General features: G+C 45.1%; 3 protein-coding genes across 6 annotated transcripts; 2 read left to right on the top strand and 1 right to left on the bottom strand.

The window, feature by feature from the left end:
- Positions 1 to 607: 607 nt before the first annotated feature.
- Positions 608 to 5,145, bottom strand: dennd10 (DENN domain containing 10). Of its 2 annotated transcripts, none has more exons than XM_069145192.1 (11): positions 5,052 to 5,145; positions 3,742 to 3,972; positions 3,604 to 3,658; positions 2,939 to 3,135; positions 2,398 to 2,477; positions 2,165 to 2,313; positions 1,498 to 1,609; positions 1,309 to 1,409; positions 1,047 to 1,154; positions 878 to 972; positions 608 to 798 (listed from the first exon to the last, which is right to left on the bottom strand). In XM_069145192.1, exons 2-11 carry the CDS (start codon positions 3,949 to 3,951, stop codon positions 631 to 633), a joined length of 1,275 nt encoding a protein of 424 aa, XP_069001293.1. In that variant the 5' UTR covers positions 3,952 to 3,972; positions 5,052 to 5,145; the 3' UTR covers positions 608 to 630. The 2 variants fall into 2 exon arrangements, with proteins under 2 accessions (XP_069001293.1, XP_069001292.1); XM_069145191.1 differs by lacking the exon at positions 5,052 to 5,145 and adding an exon at positions 4,119 to 4,171.
- Positions 5,146 to 5,179: 34 nt separating this feature from the next.
- Positions 5,180 to 13,325, top strand: eif3s10 (eukaryotic translation initiation factor 3, subunit 10 (theta)). 3 transcript variants are annotated; one of them, XM_069145190.1, is made up of 22 exons: positions 5,180 to 5,322; positions 5,794 to 5,984; positions 6,074 to 6,210; positions 6,345 to 6,508; positions 7,027 to 7,226; positions 7,375 to 7,583; positions 7,679 to 7,850; positions 8,031 to 8,135; positions 8,308 to 8,406; positions 8,499 to 8,615; positions 8,744 to 8,929; positions 9,072 to 9,419; positions 9,510 to 9,614; positions 9,689 to 9,802; positions 9,884 to 10,006; positions 10,095 to 10,248; positions 10,443 to 10,624; positions 10,890 to 10,984; positions 11,059 to 11,549; positions 11,692 to 11,827; positions 11,937 to 12,085; positions 12,450 to 13,325. In XM_069145190.1, exons 1-22 carry the CDS (start codon positions 5,274 to 5,276, stop codon positions 12,644 to 12,646), a joined length of 3,723 nt encoding a protein of 1,240 aa, XP_069001291.1. In that variant the 5' UTR covers positions 5,180 to 5,273; the 3' UTR covers positions 12,647 to 13,325. The 3 variants fall into 3 exon arrangements, with proteins under 3 accessions (XP_069001291.1, XP_069001290.1, XP_069001289.1); XM_069145189.1 differs by having other exon boundaries at positions 10,887 to 10,984; positions 11,062 to 11,549; XM_069145188.1 differs by having other exon boundaries at positions 10,887 to 10,984.
- A 2,224-nt stretch (positions 13,326 to 15,549) lies between these two features.
- On the top strand, positions 15,550 to 20,383 carry emx2 (empty spiracles homeobox 2). The gene is made up of 3 exons (XM_069145187.1): positions 15,550 to 16,242; positions 17,428 to 17,612; positions 19,116 to 20,383. Exons 1-3 carry the CDS (start codon positions 15,852 to 15,854, stop codon positions 19,281 to 19,283), a joined length of 744 nt encoding a protein of 247 aa, XP_069001288.1. The 5' UTR covers positions 15,550 to 15,851; the 3' UTR covers positions 19,284 to 20,383.
- The last annotated feature ends 4,815 nt before the right edge of the window (positions 20,384 to 25,198 follow it).

Raw genomic sequence — 25,198 nt, 5'->3', positions numbered from 1 at the left:
TTTATAGTTTTTGTATTGTCAATAAATCCCATGAAAAGACGGCGAACAACACAGCACGAGTCCTTCTCTAAGTCTTCAGCGGTCAACACCATCGGTCCACTGGTCCTTCCTGAAAACGGACTCGGATAGATTGTTTCAGTTTGGAAAAAAAGACTCAGGAACTTCCTGCAGCTGCTGGGAAATAAAGATGAAACCAAACCCGACCCAGACAGCAGGCAGTCCAGCATTTGTTGGGGACTAGTTTCAGCCGCGGATTAATACACGTACTGTGTAGGAAGGAACACTTGTTCCTTAATGGGTTTTAAAAGCTTTAAGGAGCTCAAGGCCAAAAATAAATAAGCTTTCAGGCTTCAGATGCATTTAGTTTGAGTCTTTTCATGGAATTTGTTGACTATATGTAAAAAAAAAAAAAAAAAATATTGGCAAACCTGTCCTTTAATTCTTCTATCCTGGTGTTCGTACACAAGTCTCCTCACGTATTACTTATTAGCACAGCAGTGAACAATAAAATCAGAATCTAGTGACACTTTTCTGTCCTCACATGAAGATTTCTGTGAGCAAAGTGCCTTTCAGAAACCAGAAATGATCCCACCACGTCTGTGATGTCATCCCGCAGTCGAGCCAACAGCTTTATATCCGTAAGAGTTGTTCTGCAGCTGCTAAATGAAAGAGGAAGTTCTCCGTCGCGGGAGGGAAGTGACGCTGCTTTAAAGCTTCCAGCGTGATTTTCGAGTCCTCGCAGTCGTCAGCCAGGGCGGCCAGGTTGGCGAGGATCTCCTTCGTCTTGACAGAGACGTCCTGTGAACGAACACGAGGTCATCCTGTTAGCTTCCACCTGAGGATGAGGAGGTTTCCTGTGTTGTGAGCGCGCTCTCACCTTAATCACCTGACTGTCCGTCCTCTCGGCGTCCTCCGCCGACTGCACTATCAGCTGGCCAATGTCCTTGTGTAACTTCCCCATGGCCATGGCTTCTGTGGTGACACACGCAGCGTCAGTCTGAGGGGAGTCTTACAAACATGCTGCTTTCTCTTTGAACAGACTGTACCTTTGGCACCCTGGGAGACGGTGATGACGCTGTCGGGGAGGTTCACAAACACATCGAACAAGTCTGATCTGTTGCTCACTTCCGGGTCTACAAATCCTGCGACGTATCCTGAGGAGAAAACCAACACATTGCTGCATAAATAGTTCACATTCCCACCATTTGAAGGCAGCGATTGCAGCACAGATGGTCGCTGCTCTCCAACCGTGAAGAGGACACGAAGGTTTCCCGTTAGTCAGATAAACAAAGCGGCAGGCGGCCTCACCGGGACATCTCTTCAAATCCTCCAGTTCGGCGTCGGTCAGGTGGACGTACGGGTGCAGGATGGACCAGTCTTTCCGGTGCCACGTCAGAGCCGGCAGGACTCTGGGGGGGGGGGGGGGGAACGGGGGAAAGAGTTAAAAAAGGGGAAAACGTATTCACTACAGAGTGATGATGAGAGTCTGAAGTTCACCTGGTAAACTCCAGCAGCGCTTCAATCCGAGGGTGATGGACCACAATCCTCTTCTTCAGCATCAGGGCGGTGTACAGGATGATCGTCTCCAGACCGAACTGAGACACCACATCTGAGACGGAGCAGTGAGGTGGATGAGCCACTTTCACCTCTGAACTGAGCTCCTCTTGCATTTTTTTGTGAACCACTTTCAGTTTCAGTTGTGTTTCATCTTCCAGCATTAGACTGTAAAAAGTCACATTTCTGCTTTTGGGAACTCATGATGGTCGTTTTTCACGATTTGCTGAAACCTTAACGACCAAATGATCGATACATTAATAAAAAAAATAAAAAAAATCCTCTGTAAATCAACCCATATTTGACTATAAGTGTTGGTTGCAGCTCTGCCTACAGATACATACAGCAAATCCCTGTAAAGCGCTGCTTAATTTAATTTAATTTAAGGCTGCAACTCCTGACTATTTTTACCATAAAGGATTTATATTTTCTTGTTTAATCAATGACTAAAATGTAAAGAAACTGGAAAAACATACATTTAAATATGGCAATATAATTTAGAGCCCCCTTCCCCCCTATCTGTCCTCATCATCAAATGTTAATCAAAGATTTTCATCCGAAAATCAGACAAAGTTAAGCGACGCTCCTCGACACCAACGTGAAGTCTCACCTTTGACCGAACCGGCCAGGTACGCTTTCCGAACATCGTAGTCTTTTATGAGAAAGGAGCCGTTCTCGTCGCTGTGACAGATCCCCTTGGTGAGGACGGTGATGTACGCCTCCATCATCTTCACCGGGCTGCCGTGTTTGACGTACATCCTGGATCACAGATGTAACAGTGTGAGGGCTGCACAAAGCACAACGTTTGTACCATTGAACGTTTAGAGGAACAAACGGCGCCACCTGCAGAGGATTCTACTGAGGGCGGCGTACTTCTCAGGGTTGAAGTCTTTCGCTGTGACAACTATTGAAAAGTGAGTGACCTGGAAGGGAAGAAACAGACAAAAATCAAGTATTTTAAATAAAATGCTTGTTTACAGAGCTGAAACAAATAAGCTGATCAACAGAATATAAACGGACAACTCTGATGTTGTTCTCTTGAAGTCATTTATCAAATAAAAGAGCAAAAAAAATGTTTGTTCCAGCTTCTTAAAAGTGATTTTTTTTTTTTTTTCCTTTTTACCTCATTTTAATTCCTGTAAATTTAAAATATCTGGGTTTTGTGTTGTTGACTGGACATAAGAAGCTACCTGAAGGTCCCATGTTGCTGTCTGTGGAGCTGTGAAGGGCTTTTTTTTTTTTATCTCCACTATCTTCCATTCAAACTAACAAAATGATTGATGAACTGTAAAAACAATCCACAGGGATCCTCATCATTTGGTTGCAGCCCTAAATCCACTAGCTGAAGGTGAAGTGAGTGTTGTCTGTGTGACAACTCCAGCACCTTGTTCAGCGCCGTCGGCTCCTGCACCTCCACCGTGGTGACGTAGTACCAGGTCCGACGGAGCTGACCGAACACGAAGGTGTGGAAGTCCCGGCCGTCCCGCGTCAGGCAGCACTTCCTGAGCAGGACCCGTCTCAGCTCGGAGCCCACGGACGGGTAGCACCACACCCACAGCGTGTCTCCGTTCACGTCTTTCTCTGGCAGAGCAGACACAAGCACCGCGAGCGGTGAATATTAACACGAACACATGCACGAGCACTGAGCCACACGGAGGGGGACATGGAGCTCCGCGGAGGGGACATGGAGCTCCGCGGAGGGGACATGGAGCTCCGCTGAGGGGACATGGAGCCCCGCTGAGGGGACATGGAGCTCCGCCGAGGGGACATGGAGCTCCACGGAGGGGGACATGGAGCTCCGCTGAGGGGACATGGAGCCCCGCTGAGGGGACATGGAGCTCCACGGAGGGGACATGGAGCTCCACGGAGGGGACATGGAGCCCCGCTGAGGGGACATGGAGCTCCACGGAGGGGACATGGAGCTCCGCTGAGGGAGAGGTTGCGGGTCACGCTGCCGTCACGTGATCACGTCCCGCACGATCGGCGAGTCTGAGGCGCCGATTTAACCGGAAAACCAACCGGGAAGCAGGACATGGTCTTCGGTCTTACCGATTATTCCGACGCTTAACATCAGCTGTGTCTCAGTCGTTGCCATATTCCATCCCTGCAAGAGGTCATAAGCACGAGTTAGCCGGACAGAAAGCAACAGCCGTTCTCCTTTGTGGACTTTAATGAAACCGGAAGTACCTTGAGGGCTCCTGAGAGGTCGGGACACCAGGCCGAGGCGCTGGGTTTCTTTAATAAGACGGAAAATGTGTTTTCAGCGGCCCGGGAGAAGTTTCTTCCTGTCAACAGACTTCCCTCCTCTCTCTCTGCGAAGTCTCGTCCCTCTTCCGGGACAGCAGGACTGACGCGCTGCTCACAGCCAATCACAGCGGCCGTTGACTTGGCTGTCATGGTGCGTTAAAGGTCACTGAGCTGCAACGATTAAATTGACAGGAAATGTAAAGTTTTTGTTGTTGTTGATGATGATGATGATGATGATGGTGGTCCAGAAACTGTTGTGCATTTATTCTTTATAGAACCTATGTGCCCTCATATCTAAAGAAAAAAATAAGATGTACCTTGACTTGGAAGAATGTTTTAATTGGTCCCCTGAATGAAGAGAAAAACATTCATGTGTACGTGAATATAATTTATATAATGACCCAATAAAATATCTACACGTATATTTACAGGTAAGAAGCAGTGCTTTCAACAAATAGCCTACATTCACTCAACTCAATACTCTCTAAAGGAAAATGTAATTAAAATCGCAACAGCTTCCACTGTTAAATATTTTAATTTAAATATTTATCCCTTACTTACGTCACGAATTATTGTTCAGTTTCTGTTCGTTTCTTTTGTATGCTGTATTCGTTAGGCCTTTTCGATGGGTACTTGAATGCACCATCCGAGGAGCTCATACGGGAACTTTACACACCCAGGGTTGCCAGGTTGGTGGAGAAACCCCCCGTTTGTGAAGCCTGGGGTTCTGGTTTAGTGACGCTGCTGTATGAATGTTTACTCGAACTTCAGCGGACTGAATGATAATGTTGATGATTTCATATCATTGGTTATTCACGTGTTTAACCATGTGTAGAAAAATACAATATTAACTCATGTAACTTAGTGAATTCCACTTTTTTATATGTTTAGAAAATAGCGTTCACAAATGCTGTATTATACAATGTTAAGCTTTTATATACATACTATATTTAGATTTGTATTAATAATAAATAAATAAAAACACTACACTTAAGCCCTAAATGTGGATAAATGAACGTAGATAACAATAACACTGTTGTCTGTGTTTCTTGGTTGTTTGTATACACTATATATAGATATATACTGTACTGTATATACTGTGTATTTAATATTTTTTTAACTGCTATTTTATTGCTTTTTATTATTCTATTATTATTTTATTGCTTCCTGTATGCTGCTGTAGTGGGGAAAAAAAAAAAAAAAAAAAAAAATCCCCCCTCGGGGATTAATAAAGTAAATACCGAACCTACTTAACTAGATTTGGGTTCGTCCGTCTCCACCCTTCCGCTCTGCTGTAGGGGGATAAACACGTGGCGCACATGGCAACCCTCGCCAGGCCGCTCACGAGGCTCTTCCTTTCTCCGCCAGCACCGTCGCAGCGGGTTGAGCGCGTGGCTCGGATGGACTGGTGAGCTCGAGCAGAAACTTTCTCAAGTCAAGTCAGCTGTGAGCTTCACCCGACCGCCTCCAACATGCCGGCCTACTTCCAGCGGCCCGAAAACGCTCTGAAACGAGCGAACGGTGAGTAGAAACACGAGTTCACGTTCACCGGGCGACGGGAGACACGTTTACCTCCGGAGGAGGTGGAGGAGGAGGAGGAAGAGGAGGAGGAGGCCTCGTTTAGCTCGCCGGGCTAGCCGCTAGCAGGAGCCAGAATGGCGGGGAAAGACGCGTCGTCCTCGTTGAGTGACGTGTTGCCTTGAAGTCGGTTGTAACGCCATGTTTGTCCCCGACCGGTGAACGAGACACTTTAGAGACGTAGGTGACGGTTAAATGGCCGTTGGGGACACGTTGACGCGCGTGGCGTCCTCGTCGGGGTACGAACCGCGGCCCGCTAGCTGCTGTTCACCGGCTAACGTCCCCGGAGCACCGGTGTTGGCCGGGAAGGTCCAACGAAACCGGGCGCGTGTTGTCGGACATCTCTGTGATTACCGTTGATTTCTTTTTAATAATTATTATTATTGTTGTTGTTGTTGTGATGGGTTCATACAGAGTTTCTCGAGGTTGGCAAGAAGCAGCCAGCCTTGGATGTTTTGTACGATGTCATCAAGAGCAAGAAACACCGAACATGGCAGAAGATCCACGAGCCCATCATGCTCAAGTACCTGGAGCTCTGCGTGGACCTGCGCAAGAGCCACCTGGCCAAGGAGGGTCTGTACCAATACAAGAACATCTGCCAGCAGGTGAGTCCGGAGACATCTGGGACGTTTGCGCACATCCGGGTCTTGTTTACCCCGCAGGGTCCACGTGTAAATCTGTCTTTTGCTTTCAGGTGAATATCAAATCCCTGGAGGATGTGGTCAGGGCTTACCTGAAGCTGGCGGAGGAAAAGACCGAGACCGCCAAGGGGGAGTCCCAGCAGATGGTCCTGGACATCGAGGACCTGGACAACATCCAGACCCCAGAGAGGTGAGGCCGCTCTCGTCTGTCCTACAGAAATGAAGCGACGTGACTTCATCCGTGTTGTTATTCACCACGCTGGATGTTTTTGATGATTGTTGCGGTTCGCGGTTCATTTAATGTGAATCTTGTTGTGATGTCAGCGTGCTCCTGAGTGCTGTGAGTGGAGAGGACACTCAGGATCGTACCGACCGCCTGCTGCTCACTCCCTGGGTGAAGTTCCTGTGGGAGTCCTACCGCCAGTGCCTGGACCTGCTGAGGAACAACTCCAAGGTGGAGCGCCTGTACCATGACATCGCCCAGCAAGGTCGGGACTCGCATCAAAGACCTGATCAAATACTTTTTGTTATCTGTTATAAAAGACATGTACTTCTCCTGGCTGCATGAAAGTTAACACGAACAAACGGTTTGATATTTTATTTGTGGATATCTGTTATACATATATTACTTAATGATAATTACCATACAGCATATTCCATTGGACACATTTTTCTTTTCTGGAAATTGGGTTTAAATGAGATTGAGTCTTTGTGCACCAGAGGCCTCGATTGTTCGGTAATTACATCAGATCCTCTTTTGGAATGGAGAGAGCATCAGTGTAACTCAGTGGAGCATTATGGGATGTTTGTCGCCCTCATGTTGCCAGCCCATGAAGCGTTTCCTTGGCGAGTCTTTCAGGTTTAGTCAGCACAAAGTGTTTAATTGGCCAAAGTGGATAACACTGTTTTACATTTCTTTTGACTGGGAAACACGTTTTGCAGTAAACAACAGGGTCTAAGTGATATCTTAAATTCTCCAAGTAATATTTGGTCTTATTTTCTGCAGCATTCAAGTTCTGTCTTCAGTACACCCGCAAAGCAGAATTTCGTAAACTGTGTGACAACCTGCGAATGCATCTGGGTCAGATCCAGCGCCACCACAACCAGAGCACCGCCATCAATCTGAACAACCCTGAGAGCCAGTCCATGCACCTGGAGACACGGCTGGTGCAGCTGGACAGCGCCATCAGCATGGAGCTGTGGCAGGTTTGTCTACCCAACTCTCTCTAAATCTCTACAACGGCCATAGCAACACACTATACTGTTTAGTATAGATATAGTCCTGTAATGTCCCAGTTTATCATCAAGGTAAAGATCATACAGTTACTGATGCCGTTTTTGTTTTTCCTCCCAGGAAGCGTTCAAGGCTGTTGAGGACATCCACGGACTGTTTGGTCTTTCCAAGAAGCCTCCGAAACCCCAGCTGATGGCAAACTACTACAACAAGGTGTCCACTGTGTTCTGGAAATCTGGAAATGCTCTCTTCCATTCCTGCACCCTCCACCGGCTCTACCACTTGTCCAGGGAGATGCGTAAGAATCTGACCCAGGACGAGATGCAGCGGTAAGATACCTCACTTCATTCTTTGTAGGAAAGTGCAGTGAGGTTTTAGCCCGGTAGTAACCAAGTAGTTACTAACTCGTCCTTTTGATCTGCAGGATGTCCACCAGAGTCCTCCTGGCCACACTGTCTATTCCCATCACCCCTGAGCGCACTGACATCGCTCGGCTGCTCGACATGGACGGCATCATTGTGGAGAAACACCGAAGGCTGGCCACCCTCCTGGGCTTGCAGTCCCCACCAACCCGCCAGAGTCTCATCAACGACATGGTACATTATGTGCACAACAAAGCAGCCGTGTTTTATGTTTCAACAGTTCTCCTGAATCCTTTTTAGTAATAAGTACCAGAAAGTGTTGTATTTATACATTTTTGCCCTTTTAAGAAAAATCCACCTCTTGATGCTGAAACATGTTTTTACAAATGTGTATTTTAATGTTTTGGGTTTCAGGTGAGATTTAACTTGCTGCAGTATGTCGTACCTGATGTGAAAGAACTTTACAACTGGCTTGAGGTGGACTTTCATCCTCTGAAGCTGAGCGCGAGAGTGGCCAAGGTAAACAAACCATCCAGCACCACCTGGCAAAAAAAAGTTTGATCTTACGGAACAAGTGTCATCCGATCGTTGTTTTTTTTCTTTCAATTGCAGTTAACAGTATATTTATATAATGAAGTACATTAGTTAATTCTCATCCTGACTTATGATGACACACTTGCTCTCCTCCCAGGTGTTGAACTGGGTGAGAGATCAGGCGGAGAAGGAGGCTGATCTTCAGCAGTATGTCCCACACCTGCAGAGCAACACCATCCTCAGGCTCCTGCAACAGGTAATTCTGGTCGTCTTGTTTATCTTTTCCAAAATCACTTGTACCCTGTGTTGGTTGTAATTGCTCTCATTACTCTGCGTCCTCTATATTAGGTTGCACAGATCTATCAAAGCATCGAGTTCAGCCGTCTGGCCTCCCTGGTTCCATTTGTGGACGCCTTCCAGCTGGAGCGCTCCATTGTGGATGCTGCGCGGCACTGTGATCTACAGGTACGATCAAAATCAGTCCAGGGTTTTGAGTTTAGAAACTCAAAACGCTATCGATTGTCCAACAAAACTGTTATTCCAGTAACGCTGATGGAAATGTTGCCTATCCAACGTTTGACTTTGTCTTGTAGGTCCGAATAGACCACAGCTCGAGAACTCTGAGCTTTGGCTCTGACCTCAACTACTCGACCAAAGAGGACTCTCCTGTTGGACCTTTCCTGCAGAACATGCCATCAGCGCAGATAAGAAACCAGCTGACTGCCATGTCTGCTTCTTTGGCTAAAGCCATCCAGGTCATCAAGCCTCCCTCCATCCTGGTGGGTAGAGACACAGAGCCACCTGATCAATAATATACACGAGTGTGTCTTCATGTGGTATTCAAATTTGATTGACGGTTAGTCTCTTTTGGTACAGTACCCTTCTTTATTCTTCACCTCTGATGTTTTTGTCCTCTCGCAGACCGAGCGTGAGGAGCAGAACCAGCTGGCCATCGCCGCCTATCTGAAGAACGCCCGCAAGGATCACCAGCGCATCCTGGCTCGCAGACAGACCATTGAAGAGCGTAAGGAGCGCCTGGAGAGCCTGAACATTCAGCGCGAGAAGGAGGAGCTCGAGCAGCGGGAAGCAGAAATGCAGAAGGTCCGCAAGGCGGAGGAGGAGCGTCTGCGGCAGGAGGCCAAAGAGAGGGAAAAGGAGCGCATCATGCAGGAGCACGAGCAGATCAAGAAGAAGACGGTCCGCGAGCGTTTGGAGCAGATCAAGAAGACTGAACTTGGAGCCAAGGCCTTCAAGGATATTGACATCGAGGTAAAATGTAGCAACAAATCAACTTGATTGGGTTCAACTCGATATTGAGCACAGTTTGTAAGGTGAGAATAACAAATGTGTTTGGTTCAGGACTTGGAGGAACTGGATCCAGACTTCATCATGGCTAAACAGGTGGAGCAGCTGGAGAAAGAGAAGAGGGAGCTTCAGGAGCGTCTGAAGAACCAAGAGAAGAAGGTGATGGATCTACAGATCGGCTAAATTGGCAATAAATAGATGTGGACTGGTCACTCATTTTTAATTCTCTCCAGATTGACTACTTTGAGAGGGCAAAACGCCTCGAGGAGATTCCTCTCATCAAACAAGCTTATGAGGAGCAGCGCATCAAGGACATGGAACTATGGGAGCTCCAGGAAGAGGACAGGGTATGTGGAAAGACAGATCAAGGACATCATACACAGAGCTGAGTTTCTAGAAAGTAAGAATGTGCTCTTTTGTTCTTGTAGATCAGTAACATGAAAGTTGAACGGGAGAAGGCTCTGGAGCACAAGCAGCGCATGTCCAGGATGGTGGAGGACAAAGACAACTTCCTGTCCAAAATAACCGCCGCCCGTAGCTTCATTTATGAGGTGAGACCTTTTCAGTCCGTCCATCATCTTCAGCTGCCTGCTGGTGTGACTGCAGCAGTGGGTTCAATTTCACTTTTCTTTCTTCAAGGAAAAACTGAAAACATTCCAGGACCGCTTGGTAGAGGAGAGGAAGACGCGTCTGGAAGAGAGGAAGAAGCAGCGCAAAGAGGACAGGCATAACAATTTCTACCGCCAGAAGGAGGAGGATGCACAGCGTATCCACGAGGAGCAGCTCAAGAAAGGTAATTCATTTATTGACACTAAAGACCAGTAGAACATGTGATCCAACCAGTACTAACCAGGAAGTCATGACACGAGTCAGTAAAGTGGTTATTTTGAGGGACATCGGCATCTCGGTGTCAAAGGAAAGTTTAGGAACCATTTGAATTGTTGGCACTATTTTCTGATTGCCACATCTTTTCTGCTTCTGTCACAGAGCGTGAAGAGCGCGAGCGCCTGGAACAGGAGCAGCGAGAGGAGGAGGAGAGGGAGTACCAGGAGCGCCTGCGCAAGCTGGAGGAGCAGGAGAGGAAGCAGCGTGCTCGTCAGCAGGAGATCGAGGAGCGAGAACAGCGTCGTGAGGAGGAGAAGAGGGGCCCGCCGGAGGAGAAGGCCAAGGTACCGATGAGCGTTACGATGGTCAGAGACGACGTGTTGAGTCTAACAGTCAGTTTAAAAAAAAACAATTGTTGGTCGACATTTGATGGAAGAGAGCCCAAATATATTGTTACAAAAGTTCAATGATCGCAGAGTCGTGGATGTTTGTTCAAATTGTTTTGACGTTACAGTGTGTTGATGTGTTGAGACATGCGGTCCACAGTCCTCCGAGTCAGCCTGAGGTGATGTCACAATGTCTCATGATCAATATGTTTTGCTACAGCAGGACTGGGGGGAGAAAGAGGAGGGAGGAGGAGGAGGAGGGTGGAGGAAGCGCACCGAGGGAGGCGAGTCAGAGTGGCGTCGTCCCGCGCCTGACAGGTGTGTGTTGGTAACTTTGAACTTAATCCTGCTTTTTTTTCTTCCCGTCATTAAACTTTGATTGTCTTCTCCAGCAGTGCCTCTGCACCGTCCAGGGATTGGAGACAGGAGGGAAAAGAGGAGGACCAAGAGGACAGAGAGGCGTCTGTCAGGCGAGGAGAAGGTCCTCGCAGGGGCGGAGATGACCGAGGACCTCGTCGGGGCTTTGATGACGAACGAGGTCTGCGTCGTGGCGGTGATGAGGACCGTCCTCTGCGCAGAGGGCTGGATGAAGACCGTGGTCCCCGCAGAGGGTTTGACGATGACCGCGGTCCGAGGAGAGGCGGAGACGACGACCTCGGCCCGAGACGTGGCTTTGACGAAGACCGCGGTCCGAGACGCGCCTTTGATGACGACAGGGGTCCTCGCAGAGGCATGGATGACTCCAGGGCTCCGAGGCGTGGAGCTGATGATGACTGGGGCCCCAGAAGAGGAGGAGATGATGAGAGAGGTGGAAGGAGAGGCATGGACGATGGGCCCCGTCGTGGGGATGACGGCAAACCCTGGAAGCCTCTGGGCAGACCCGGTAAGTCTGAAGCCTTTCAGCTGCTCGTAAGTGACAGATGTCTGACGGAGTATCTGCAAAGTGATTTATTCAACAGACAGGCAGCAGCTCGGTGCGGAGACGTAACGTCCACCAGGATGATGACATCGTGCTTGTGTTGTAGGTGGCTGGCGTGAGCGGGAGAAGGCCCGAGAGGATAGCTGGGGACCTCCTCGTGGTGGCGACCGAGATGAAGAAGACGAGGAGGGCGAAGGAGAGGAACGATCAGGCGAACGCTTCGGAGACCGTCGTCCACAGAGGTGGGTCTAACAGACCAACAAACAGCAGGAGGCCTGATTTAATACTTCTAACAATGCAGCCGTTATAGAGTTGCTACAGTTGCATTAAATGATGTCCGTGTCTACACAGAGAGGAGAATAACTGGAGGAGAGGCGGCACAGAGGAAGGAAGCGGCTGGAGGGATTCTCGCAAAGAAGAAGCTGACCGTGTTGAACGGCGTGATAGAGACCGCCGAGATGATCGTGAACAGAGACCCCCACCCAGAGAGAATGAAGAAGGTAAGCAGAGCACGGTTCAGATACATCAGTCTGCCTTAATAAAGATGTGACAAAGCTGTTAAAGTACTTCATTCTTAAAGCCACAATATTTGAACTACATTCAAGCTTCAGATTTGTCTGATTTACTGTCAGATCAGTAACAGTATGATTAAAACATCCAAACAGCCTCTGGATTTGTATGTGGAGGAGATGTTTTCAACCAGCAGAGGTCACTGTTCACCTGTTTAACCACTGACACCAAAAGGTGTCTTAAAGAGATAGCTACCAGTTCAGACAAATGTACAAATGCAGGAAGTATAGTTCAATCTGAAAAATCCACCCACTCTTGGTTGGACTCGTCGTAATGAGCTTCTTGGTTTCCCAGGCGGTGGCGGCGGCGGCGGCGGCTCCTGGCGTCGTGGAGGTGAAGAGAAGCGGGAGGAGCAGGACAGGGAGCGTCCCGGAGAGAGGGAGAAGGAGCGGGAAGCTGACGGAGAGAAGGCCTGGCGCTCCGATAAAGAAAACCCTCGTCGCACCAAGAACGAGACGGATGATGATGGCTGGACCACTGTTCGCCGCTGAGCAGCTTCTCCCGCCCGCTTTACGAAAACAATAATATTCAATAACCCATCAGCCAGCTGACCACAGCGTTAAATTAAAGGCTGCAAGCTTCTGATACTCATGTGTTATTCCTTTGTATTTGAATATTTGTAGAATAGTTTCCTCCAGATTTCTTTTATTTGATCTTTATTTAGACTCCTTTTTAAACCAGAAGTCCCTCACATCCTAAAAACACCATTAACCCATCAACTGATCTGGACATGACTACCCCCAGTGGTTAGGAGTGTTTGTACCCGACACCATGAAGTGACTCAAATGAAAACCATTGTACCAACGGGCAATGCAAACTCTGTGTATCACCAACTGCCTCTTTTAAGCAATTACACTTTGCATACCAGTTATATTACGGCACGGATCTACAGCTCCTGTAACAGCAGTGACTCTGAATCTGTCGTTCTACTCTTCATCTAATCTGAGAAGCTTCTTAACCTGTTCAACAAATATCTGAATTTACATTTTGACGTGCATGCTCCGAGTGTTCAAATGGTCTCGCCTGATAATCCAGTGTGTGCTTCTATCTTGCTGCAATCCAACTAGGTTGCATGTGTACAGATAAAGCCTTTATTAATAAAGATGTGTTCTCACCGGTTACAAGATCACCTTGTCTCAAATGGGAAATCATTAAAAGTTTTAAAGGCCACATTAAGATGGAAGAATGTCTTATTCTACTAACATCTACCTGGAAACATCATCTATAAGAGCATTTTAGAGGAATTTGGAGAAAAGCCGGTGTATTGATACATCCTATTCTTAAACTCGTGCCCTGTTAAATTAAAAAAGTTCAATGACTTGGTCAGAAATTCGTACAACATCTGTGACCCCTTCCGCTTTAAAATTTCAGAATAAATCTACCGATAGTTTTTATCTCTAAAGTTAAACTTCTAGACACAATATGTCTTCTACATCACTGAAAGACCACTCGATGTCTGAGCAACTCAGGTTTCCACATCACACCCGTGTAATGTTGCCCACGGAAACGGGATCTGCTTCCAAACTAGTTGAGATGAATCTGAAATCGTCTCTAATGTCAAACATTAGTCTGCACAGTGAAGCTAAAACACCCCATACAGGAGTCTTCATCCAAAACACATTTTAATGAGACAGCTCTCTAAATCAGCTGGCCTAACTTACAGGACATCAGTGAACGTAACATCTGTGGTTGAGTGCAGAGACCTCTGGACCCTGGTTATCTTTTTGCAGCCACTAGAGGTCGCTAAAGTACCGCGGAGAGGTCAGACACGCGCCCCATGGGAAAGTGTGATGGTTCATGTCCACGATCAGCAGTTAACTGGATGAATAAAAGTCAGGAACATATAAACATGCAGCCAGTGATCAGATTGGATGGAAATACAGAGACAGAGACAGAAACACGCTGCTGGAGTTTGTAAAATAAAAATAAACTGCAACCATGTTCAACTTTTTTTTTTATCCCATTACACATGGATTTTGAAATTGGTTGTCCCTCATGGGCCCGCTTTGTAGCAACGATGTACTATAATGATAATAAAAATAATAATAATAATAATAATAATAATATTGGGCCTCACAGTTGAAACATAGACTGATACTTATTAGGTCACATTTCAAAATAAAAGGCTCAGCGAGTGTGTGTGTCCGCGCGCGCGGGTCTGTGCACATATACCGGAGCTCTGACAGCTTTGAGAGGCCTTCTTAGTGTTTTTCTAGTATTTTTAATTTTTTTTTTTTTCACACAGAGACCTCCCTTCATAATAATAATAACAATTGTAATCATTATTCTGAGCATTTAGGACCAGGCTAGATGAATTTAATTATAAATTTCCCTAAAACACGAGATTATAATCTCTTTATATAAACAATTCCATCAAACGACCAAAATTAAAATTAAAAATAATTACAAAAATAAATGTATAGTCATTTATTACAATCATTTTCCAACAAAGGCTGCATCAATTAATTTCTCAGCAGCCTTCATGACGACGATTAAAAAAAACCCTGCGCGCGCTGTGAGTGTGTTTTCTGTCTCGGTGCAGGCCCCCGGTGCGCGGCCACGCACGGCTGCAGCCCTCGGTCTCCGCTCCACGGCGCAGAGGGCTGCCAGCCGCTCCTCACACAGGTAGGACAACACACCTGAGCATCTCTCACTACCTCTGACACTCTGTGATTGAATGTTGAAGACTCTCGGCCCGCCGCAGCCCGCACACTTCAACAAATAAAAAATAAATTAAAAAAAAAAATGCTCTAAATGTGAAAGCCTGTTTGTGTCTCCGCTCCTCCAGCACAAATAAAAACGGACTGTCTTCAATTTGGAACTTATCCTAATAGGATCTCGAGAAAATTGAGAACAAGCAGGAACAGAAACAGGGACTATTTTTCAACGAATATCCAGCTAGAAAACCAAAACAGAAATAAATGAAGTCCGACTGATAGCGCAATTAAACTGCCGCTCAATAATATCCGCGCGCACAGCCTGCAAAATAGACTTTAATAGAGCTGAGTTGATGTTTGCACAACATTGTTGTGCATAATTAAAATAATCACTTGCTAGTAGTAACACTCCACACACCCCCACTCTAAAAAAAAAAAAAAAAAAAAAGAAATCCGTTTGAACCTGTCGTAGGCCTTAAATGCAAATAAGCAGGCTACCTTGAGCTTTTCTACTGGTCCAGATGAACGTGTTAAATATCCTGGAGATATGTGTGCGCGAGTTTTGTGGATGTGAGTGTGTGTGCGCGCCCGTGCGTGCGTGCGTGCGTGCGGGGGGCTCCTCTCTGGACGAATCCGTTCTGTGTTGCGCGTTCGAGTCCGCCTCTCCGCGCCCCTGCTTCCCATTGACGCACTTTTTAAGCGTCTTCCCCTTCTCCACCTTAAGGCGAGCAGCAGCGGCAGCGACCAATCACCATGCCATTACAGCCTTCAGAGGAAGCTGTTTATGGGGCTGCAGCGCTAATTAGGCTCATGAACTAACAAATCTGCCCGCACGAACCCGGCGAGGAAAACGATCACATCCATGGATTAGTCTGGGAGTAGCCGAACACTTTTTATTTTGGCTTTCTCGACGCTGCCGCCTTTTCCCAACTTATTTACTGCACAGAAACTTTCCCCCTTTCTTGGGTGTGGAGTATTTTTTAAGCAAGAGCGCCTACGACAACTTTAACTTAAACTGGGGAATCTGGACTATCAGACCATGTTTCAACCTACACCCAAGAGGTGTTTTACTATAGAGTCTTTAGTGGCGAAGGATAATCCTATACCGGCGTCCCGCTCCGAGGAGCCCATCAGGCCAGCGGCTCTCAGCTATGCAAACTCCGGCCAGATGAACCCATTTCTGAACGGCTTTCACTCTGGCGGCAGGGGCGTCTACTCAAACCCGGACTTGGTGTTTGCCGAGGCGGTCTCTCATCCGCAAAACTCCGCCGTCCCGGTGCATTCGGTGGCACCGCCGCACGCTTTGGCCGCTCACCCGCTTTCATCCTCACACAGTCCGCACCCGCTTTTTGCCAGCCAGCAAAGGGACCCTTCAACTTTCTACCCCTGGTTATTACACAGATATAGGTACTTGGGTCACAGATTTCAAGGTAAGTTATCCAAATGTTTCGTTTGGCTCAGTTTTAGGCACGAAAGCGCCGAGCGGCTGTGGTGTGGCTCCCCCTTTTTTTTTTTTTTTTTTTTTTTTTTTTTTTTTTTTTGTCTCCATCAGTACAGAGAGCAGGATGTAGGTGGAATTAAAAATCTGTAGCAGAACAGTTTTAAAGCCCATCACCTCCAAGGGCAAAACAGACACTTATTTAAAAGATCATTTTGCTCGATAAAGACTTTGTAGTAAAAGTCTTCAATTTAGAAGAAAGAGGAATAATCCCGAGTGAAGAAATAATTGTTGTTTGGCTTCTGAAGCCGCCTGCAGCTCGGAGTATCTGTTCAGGGGTTCAAAAAAAAAAGACCAGTAGAAATTGTGACATGTTTGTACACAGTAAGTCTGCAGGTTATATATAGCATGTGATCTATACTCTGCCTAAAAACGAAACGAATGCACCTCGCTGTTCTGCGGTTTATTCCAGACTCATGTCACATTTAACTGCAAACATACATTTTGGTTTGTTTTTTTTTAACGGGAAAAATAAATATTTTCGATGGTTATTTGATAAAGCTGTTGCTAATTTTCTAAGGATGACATGAGGCAAAATTAGAGTCAATTGTATTTGTATTAAATAAATTAACTTTTGCCTGCCAGACGTGTTATTTATTACTTTATAGTTTTCGGTTGCTTACGTTTTTGTATATACACTTCTATTTATTGGCTTTTTTTTCTGACAAGTGAAAACAACATTCTCATATTTGATTGCAATTTATTCCTAATTAATTTCTAAGATGGTTTTTGCCTGATGTTTATTTAGATTTTCTTCACAAGGGCTGTTTTTGAGCTAATTTAATTAAGCCCAGGATTATAGCCACCTCTGCTTTGTTTGGTTTCCTTCTGTGCTTCATGTGGAGGAGCTGACAAATATTAGATGAAGAAACTCTACAATCAGCACTAATTTAAAACACACACGTTTCTGATAAATTATCTTTTATTGTCTAATGTCCAGCCTCTCCGCACACACTGTTCCAATATATTTCCAGCCCTGTCCTCAGGAGACTATTGTTCCATAGCTGTGCTCAGGCCTGTTGTTTTGTTATGGAAATGTTAATATCTGATTTAAAAAATAATAATAATAATTTTGTTTTAAAGTCACTAAATACCCTCGTTTTCTGCTCGTTTCCAGGTAATGAAACGAGTCCAGAGAGCTTCCTTTTGCACAACGCGCTTGCCAGAAAGCCCAAAAGAATCCGGACAGCTTTTTCACCTTCGCAACTCCTGCGGCTCGAACACGCGTTTGAGAAAAACCATTACGTGGTGGGAGCAGAAAGAAAACAGCTCGCCCATAGCCTTAGCCTCACAGAAACTCAGGTAAGAAACACGGTATTTTACTCAGCTTCAAACTTTACGTCTTGTCTGTCGATGTCACCTGGACGCGGCAACAACGCGCTTATTGTGGTTTTTATTTGAATGCTGCCCCTCGGTGTATTGTGGCATGTTTTGGCCATTAGCACATCCATGTTTGCACCTTATGGTCGTTTAAATTGTCATTTTAAAGAATACCTTTGTGACGTCATGGCGGATGTAGTGGACCATATGTGATATTTGTGTTTTCTCTAACGCGGCGCGGCGCGTCATGGAGCATTTTAAAATCAGGCCGCTGGAAAACGACTGCATGTTGGTGCATGTTGCTAAAGCAGAGCGGTGTCATTTGTAAAACAATAATTTTAAATACTCAGCCGCCAAATTGTTTCTACAAACGGGGGTCCATAAATGCATGTTGTCAATCGAAGACGGGGGCTTTCTGCTGGATCAGATCCACCGGCATTGTATAGGCCTAACCTCATTTTAGGAGGGGTTGAATTACTTTGTTTTGGGGGGGAGATTGTTGCCTTTCAAAATGGAGGGCAAATTAACCAGTTAACCATTTTATGGGATAGACGATACAAAGAGCGAGGCGGGTTCACTGAATTCCCCCTGCCATATTTAAGATGCTGTTTGAGCCCATCAGTCGCTGTCTTTTGTCCGCTGTGTCTCCTTTGGACGGCGGGGCCTTTGGAGGAGCTGAAGGGAGAAATGAACCATCACCTATTTCAATTAGCCCACTGAAGGCTTATTAAATGCACCTCAGTTGGCGTTTAAGAGCCAAAAGGGCTGCGGAGTGACAAAGCAGGAACATAGAATTTATCGATTAAGAGGTTGTTAATTGCCCACGGCACCCATTATTGACCAATCGATTTAGAGGAGTGGGTGAAAATATAAATACTCCTGAGAGATAGAAGTGTCTCTATTTTTTTTTTTACATTTACTTGCTGACAGAAATCCTCATATTGTGGAAAAAAATGTTCTGACCTACTTTAGATGAGGCGTTAAAGTTTCTGCAGACATCAGATGTTTGTGAGCTTCATTGAAAAAATATTATAGTTTAGTTATTGCAGCTTCTTGTATTTATGTTATTGGCATTTTTATTTTTAGGGTTGAATGTGTGATGTACTGGATGATTATTGGTAGCTTTGTGTTATTAAAAACCCAGGTGACTGAACTTTTAAAGGCTGAAGTCGCTCTTTTTGCTTTAAATTATTATTATTAATTGTAATAATTATTCTAACGTCAAGATTTGGTTGTTTTAAGGCCAGTAATTAATGCTGCCCTGAAATTATAAATGATCTTGAGGTTTATTCTGCTGGTTATTTTCTGGAGCGCAGGTCACACTTTACCTTTTTATATCCTGCTTGTGTTTCGCCCTGCTATCCCTTTATTATGCGTGGTTTTACGCACGGACCAATCGCGGTTTATCTCGTGATACTGATACCTTTTCTTTTCTTTTCTTTTCTTTTCTGTCTTTTCCCCCCTCCCCTCCCTCCTCCTCTGCAGGTAAAAGTGTGGTTTCAGAACCGGAGGACGAAGTTCAAGCGACAGAAGTTGGAGGAGGAGGGCTCGGAGTCTCAGCAGAAGAAAAAAGGATCGCATCACATAAACCGGTGGAGAATGGCGACTAAACAGTCGAGCCCAGAGGAAATTGATGTCACTTCGGACGATTAAAAAAAAAAAAAAAAAAAAAAAAAAAAAAAAAATGACACTATAAGCGTCTGAATGAAGGAGGACGTGGATAAAGGAAGCCGTGTAGAGACAGTGAGACGGTACAAAGCCAATGTCACATTTCAGATCTCCGGAGATCGGCAGCTGAGGGTGAGAGAAACCCGACTGGCACTGCTGTCACCATGTGGGTCAGTCAATACAAATGACCCGGGAAAATGTGACTGACAGTGTCTCAGTCCACCTACCTGAACCTTTCCACGCACCAACCACCACCACTACACCCCCCCCCCCCCTCCCATCTGCCACCACCTAATTATATTTTTCTCCAATTCATTTTGGACGTTTGCACTTCAGAAGTTTTTTATTTTATTTTATTTTTTTTTTTAAAGAAAAAAAAAAAAACGTTTCCACTCAAGATACCAAAACACCAAACTGCTTTTGTAAACTTGAACTGCATGGTAGAGTTTTTCCCTGGTAGTTGTTTTAATTTGACAAATTTTCTCAAACCAACGGGGGAAAAAAAGAATCGATTTTGTTTTTAACTCTATTTTCAAACTGAGAGATGTCGTGCTTATTCCTTTTTACAAAGTGTGCAGTCTTTAATTCATGATTCTCGTGTAAAAGTGATTGTGAAAACATATGAAGTAGCGGTGCTGCGTTATAGTGTTTTTTTTTTTTTAGGAAAATTCAACAAAAAGTAAATTTCGATGAACAAAAAAAAAAAAAAAAATCTTTCTAAAAAGTGAATCAGACCACAGATACAGTACTGAAAGGGAAGGTATCAGGACATTCCTTTAACCTAAAGCTTTACCAATGTGTCGCTGTGGCCCCCACGCAGCCTCCTGTCAGGACTTGGCCCTCCAGTGAAAGTTGCTCCGAAGGACTTTAAACGCAAGAATCGACAGAGAAAAAAAAAAAAAAAAACTTCAAGCACTGAGCGTATTCCATGTACAGAAATGATAAAAGTTAATGTTTCTGTTAAACCCTCTTTTACGGAATGTAAATACTTTTTGTGTTTGTGTTAAGTTTGCTACAATTTTAACACAAAGTATACTTCCAAGAAGTATGTAATTGTCAATATTTTGTCAATAAAGTTTTATCAATATGTTGCGCGCAGTAAAAGTAAAGGCTTTTGATTAGAGCAGGCTCGAATTAAGCTTTAAGGAAGATGCTCTTTCTTCTTATTTTGCTGAATAATTTGGATATAAAGCGCAAAGTGAGGTCTGCTGATGTGGCGTCAGGACACCAGAGTTTAGGCCAATTTAAAAACAGGAAGAACGAGACAGAGAAAATGCTGCAGCATGTAATTTGTCATCCTCAGCTCTGCGTTTGTTTCTCGGGTTGACATGCACTGCACTGGCTTTATTTTCCAGGGGCTGCGAGCGTCTGCTCCGCTCCGGCTACAAAGAGTCTCTACAAGCTTTTGTGAAAGTGCAAATCAGTTTGGGCAATTATCATGCGAGTAATATGAGGGGGGAAAGGGGATGCATTGCCCAGTGGTCCACTTTAATCTCTTAATCCACGGATCCAAAGGGGCTTGGTTGGACATAATTTAGTACAATCTGACTACCCCTCACGACGCGATAAGGGAAGGTTGCAATGTGCCGCAAAATGGGATCTTTGTTTAAAATCTTGTCTTATAGGCTCCATCGTGCTGCAAGCTGCTGCTTCTGGACTGAACGGGGACATTACAGGACTTCTGTAGGAGCCTGTGGGCTCATCTGAAATTTACAGCAGCAAATTATTCACACACAAACAAACCAACAACAACATAATGAGGGCAGCAGCTCAGGTTTTAAAAATCGGACTAAATTAAACTGGATTATATTTTTTTGTTTTCTTGTGAATGCGCAACAAACTCTAACTCCAGCGTTTGTGGTGCGACGTGCACGCGTTTGTTTAATTGTTTCATAAAGTAAAAAGAGGTGTTTTTGTGGTTTGGGTAGGGGGGCATGTCATATAGGGAATTCTTAATCGGTCCATAGATTATAACAGCAATAAAAATCTATAGAGAATACCATTAGCTTTGAAAAAAAAAAAAAAAACCCTAAAAGCTTTATTACAAACCCAGCTTTGAAATAGGGGGGATTAGAGGACTGAAAGGGTCCCACAATAGTTAGAAGAAAAGGTTTCATGCTAATGAGGTTAATGCCCTTTGTATCTCCGGACTCCACAACTTCATTACTCCTATCTCGGGCAACACCGAGCGGCTCAGAGCTTCACAATCCACTCGAGCTTTTCCCTACCCTGCCTATAAAGAAGGATTTGATAGCGGTCCTGTTCAAACTAGATAATTATATCTTTTCAAGTTGGAATTAAGATAAAGAAAGTGCAGTGGAGGCGGTGAGCCTTGATCCGCCGCAAACAAATTTGGCGCACCCCCCCCCCCCCCCCCCCCCCTTGCTACCCCCTTATACCCTCCACCACCCCCTCATGTATGCGCCTGCATGGACACACAGGAGACAGGACAGGCTTCTCATTAGAGCCTGGCACAATTTGATTAATTTAAACACGCTTGATTTAATATCTCTCTTTTAAAAAAATTAGCGGCAGCTCTGTTTGTGGAAAGAAATCGATTTTTTATTTTTTTTATTTTTGGGCGGAAATTAGAATTTTATACTTTTATGCAGCAATATTTAAAAGCCCAATTTACCAAACCAAAAGCTCGGTCTTTATATTCTTAAATCGCTCAAATGAATTATAAGTGTCGCTTTATTTTGGCATCTAAAATTTAAAAATAATAATAAAAGCAACACGCAGCAGGGAAATACATTTGCGCCTTTCTGTAAAGCAGTCTTGGTAAATAATGCACTGTGCCTGAATGTTGCGCAGCTCGCCTGATATTTAGATGCATTTCTTTTTATACATCTTAAAAATTCAACGCGCTCCTCATGTCAGATCCCGGGGCTTATTAGAACACGGTCAAGCGCAATATGAGACTAAGGTCACATGAATATAATTGGTTTGGACAGCATTCAAACAGTGTGTGTCCGTTATGATGTGAAGTGGGCCCTCACGTATCAGCTCCTTCTTCCACACGCTCGTGCTGTGCGTCAAGGGCCAGCTGTGGGGACCTTTGGTGACCCGCTTATCTAAACTCCAGCGGCCCAACTGCCCATAAATCATCCCAGCTCCTGAGCAGTTTGATTATTCCTTAAATATTTCACGGCCGGGCCACGTTTGGACATTTTGGACCTACGAGTCCTCCTTGCATTAAACATTTAGGTTGAAATGATTATCCGTCATTGAAAAGAGTAGTCGGTCCTATCAAGTGACCCCACTGACCCAAAACCTCTAATCTGCAATTAGTAGGTATAATTACGCCCGCTGACACCACTAATGTGAATAGTGGCTGAGGGAGGGAGTACAGGCGGAAGGCGGGCTTCGTATTAGTGCGCAGTCAATAATTGATCGAGCTGAAATCTCTTAAATTGGGAGAAGGGGCTTTTGAAAGGATGGCTTTGGATAGTTTGTCAACATGTCGACAGTCTGTGGAGGGAGTTATTTCACTGCGGAGCACTTCGTCGGGGTAGAAAGAAATGGCTGAGGTGGCACCTGCAGACCGACCCCGTCACACAGCGACGTCACCACTAACTTGATCTGTCCTGTTTCACAAATTACCTCTGAAATTGATCCTTGAAACGAGAGAATGAACCCTACACAATTCCCTTGGCCTTGACATAAGGTGCAGCGATAAATATACAAGACTAATGAGCAATTACCATACAATCACTCTTCAAATAGCTTACATAATAATAAATTAAACATCTCAGCCTCGGATTCAGTTTCTGTCTTTATTATTAATAACGAAGGAGGGGCGTTTGCGGCCATGATGTGCTCTCATGATTATGTTTTCTAAACGCAGCAATTCCCAAATATGCCATCGGGTTCAGTCAGCACTTATTGACTCGGACTGAGTCCGCTGCCTCTACTGCGCAGCCGCGAGAATAATCTAAATACCATGTTCTTCATCCTGTTATGGACTCGGAGTTGTTTCCAATTTAGATTTTGAAGGATATGATGCGTTTAAGGGTGCGATTACACACGCAGTGGTCCTGAAGGCAGCACGTTGGCCTGCTGCGTTCACTGACACAAAGCGCTTAAGCCTGAATGAAATCAGATTCTAGTCAACATATTGTCTAAAATAAGCTAAAATATTTTTTTATGTAACAGAGAAAAATAGAAGCAGTAATGTGTAAAGTGTCCTGTTTTAAAAAATTCCCATCAGACTTGAAGCATTCAGAGCAGGGTTACAGCTTGTAGACACACACACACTTAAAGCCTGGCACCAACATGTGATTGTTAATAGTTGAATGCAGCCAAGAGCCACATTACAAGCTGCTCTGACAGACCCCTGCAGGGCTCTGGTTCACTGACATCACATGACCGAGACGTGTCACAGACCTACTAGAGACAAATGGCCATTTCACTATGAAATATTCATTGATTCAGAAACACTAAACTTTTTCCACCTGCAGAGACAGCTTTTTCTCCTTCTGTCAGCCTTCTGGGTTTTTTTTTTGGCCTTCATCCCATAAGACACCTCCAGCATCTGCCTGAACTCGGCCTGTAACCTCGCTGCACAGACGCAGCTCAGTTTGGGAAGCCTCAGAAAGTTTAAGGCCTTTATTAGCTGTTTTTTCCTCTTCTTATTTTCATTGGCTGCAACAGTAAACATCCATTTTCAACTCAGTAATATTCTCCTGACCGGCAGCAATCCCACAGATTCCTTATTTTTCTTTAATACAGGGGCAATTTGGGCTGTAATTTGACGCAGTATCATTTGCATATAAGTGTTTCCCACATCCGCCAGCTCTGAGGAGAGCCTTCGCCGACCCCCTGTCCTCTGAAGTTCCAACCTCCAAACATTTTATAGGTTGTATCTGCAACCAGCATTCCCCTCAGCTCACTAATGTGTAGCATATGGCGGACTGTACACCTGATAAAATACCTCAGGGGCCCTGCAGTTTGGAAAATCCTCAATTCGCTCTCTAAATAAAACAAACAATGGCCTCACTAAATATATCACATGTGCCTGCTGAACTATTCTGTGTCTCTTGACCTGCGAGCCCCCTCCCACATCACCAGCACCGGTTTGCAGGACGCTGCCAGGACACAACTTTTGAATATAAAGACGGATTTTGTAATCTCTCTGCTGCCGGCTAAAGAGGTTGTAGGACTATGACCCGCTGACACACTGCTCTTCTGTCAAAGCTACTAATTCTTTTGTCCGTGTTTTGTATATGATCACATCCAGTGACATGAGCTCACGACTAAAACTGGAGTCCCGCTCCACCTTTGCTCTGATGCTACATCCCTGTGAAAGTTGCTGAAAATGTGGCTGCAATTAGAGCTGAAATGTAATATTGCTGCTGCTGCTGCTGCTGCTGCTCACTGCCGCTGCTGCTGCTGCTGCGTGGGTTGTTGAGCAGACAGGTGAAACTGTGGGCACCTGTTCTTCTCCTCCCGTCTGAGCTCCGCTGTGTCTCCCCCTCTTGGTAGCTGGGAGGGAGCAAAAATCTGGCCCCCAAAAAACATGAACTATCAAGTTTCCTTTGCTGTCTGACAGCAGTTGAGTTTTTAGTGTCTGGAAAGAGAAGCAGCATAAAACACTAGAGGCGGATTTTTTTGTTTTGTTTTTGTGAGCTTTTGGATAGAGGACGGGCCATCACTTTTCCCTCACTGGTTTTCAACATAAACTCAGCCTGTGACATATTTCAAATGTTACTTTAGATTTTTCATTAAGAGCTTTAAAACAGACGGGTGTCGGACAAGTGAAACATTGAAGTAAAATAAACCCCACATCAGTACCTCTACTATAACCTCACATATTGTTCATATTTTGGTCTTAGAGTGCATGTGATCAATTCTTCACCTGCAGAAAATGTCTTGTTTTTAAATGTTCTTATATTACTATT

Source organism: Embiotoca jacksoni, unplaced genomic scaffold (genome assembly GCF_022577435.1).
Source record: "Embiotoca jacksoni isolate LCO1_2020_lvr unplaced genomic scaffold, fEmbJac1.0.p SCAF_12, whole genome shotgun sequence".
Lineage (NCBI taxonomy): Eukaryota > Metazoa > Chordata > Actinopteri > Embiotocidae > Embiotoca > Embiotoca jacksoni.
Note: the sequence above shows the minus strand (reverse complement) of the source record. Positions and strands in the feature narration are given on the sequence as shown.

What these genes read in the sequence shown, in the direction of transcription:
- dennd10 (XM_069145192.1), bottom strand. Translation starts at nt 3,951, where the DNA reads ATGACAGCCAAGTCAACGGCCGCTGTGATTGGCTGTGAGCAGCGCGTC. An exon ending in GTTAAGCGTCGGAATAATCG is followed by an intron (nt 3,136 to 3,603) that starts GTAAGACCGAAG and finishes CTGCTCTGCCAG; the next exon opens with AGAAAGACGTGAACGGAGAC. An exon ending in GCGCTGCTGGAGTTTACCAG is followed by an intron (nt 1,410 to 1,497) that starts GTGAACTTCAGA and finishes CCCCCCCCCCAG; the next exon opens with AGTCCTGCCGGCTCTGACGT.
- eif3s10 (XM_069145188.1), top strand. Translation starts at nt 5,274, where the DNA reads ATGCCGGCCTACTTCCAGCGGCCCGAAAACGCTCTGAAACGAGCGAAC. An exon ending in CGCTCTGAAACGAGCGAACG is followed by an intron (nt 5,323 to 5,793) that starts GTGAGTAGAAAC and finishes GGGTTCATACAG; the next exon opens with AGTTTCTCGAGGTTGGCAAG. An exon ending in CCATGACATCGCCCAGCAAG is followed by an intron (nt 6,509 to 7,026) that starts GTCGGGACTCGC and finishes TATTTTCTGCAG; the next exon opens with CATTCAAGTTCTGTCTTCAG.
- emx2 (XM_069145187.1), top strand. Translation starts at nt 15,852, where the DNA reads ATGTTTCAACCTACACCCAAGAGGTGTTTTACTATAGAGTCTTTAGTG. An exon ending in CTTGGGTCACAGATTTCAAG is followed by an intron (nt 16,243 to 17,427) that starts GTAAGTTATCCA and finishes GCTCGTTTCCAG; the next exon opens with GTAATGAAACGAGTCCAGAG. An exon ending in TTAGCCTCACAGAAACTCAG is followed by an intron (nt 17,613 to 19,115) that starts GTAAGAAACACG and finishes CCTCCTCTGCAG; the next exon opens with GTAAAAGTGTGGTTTCAGAA.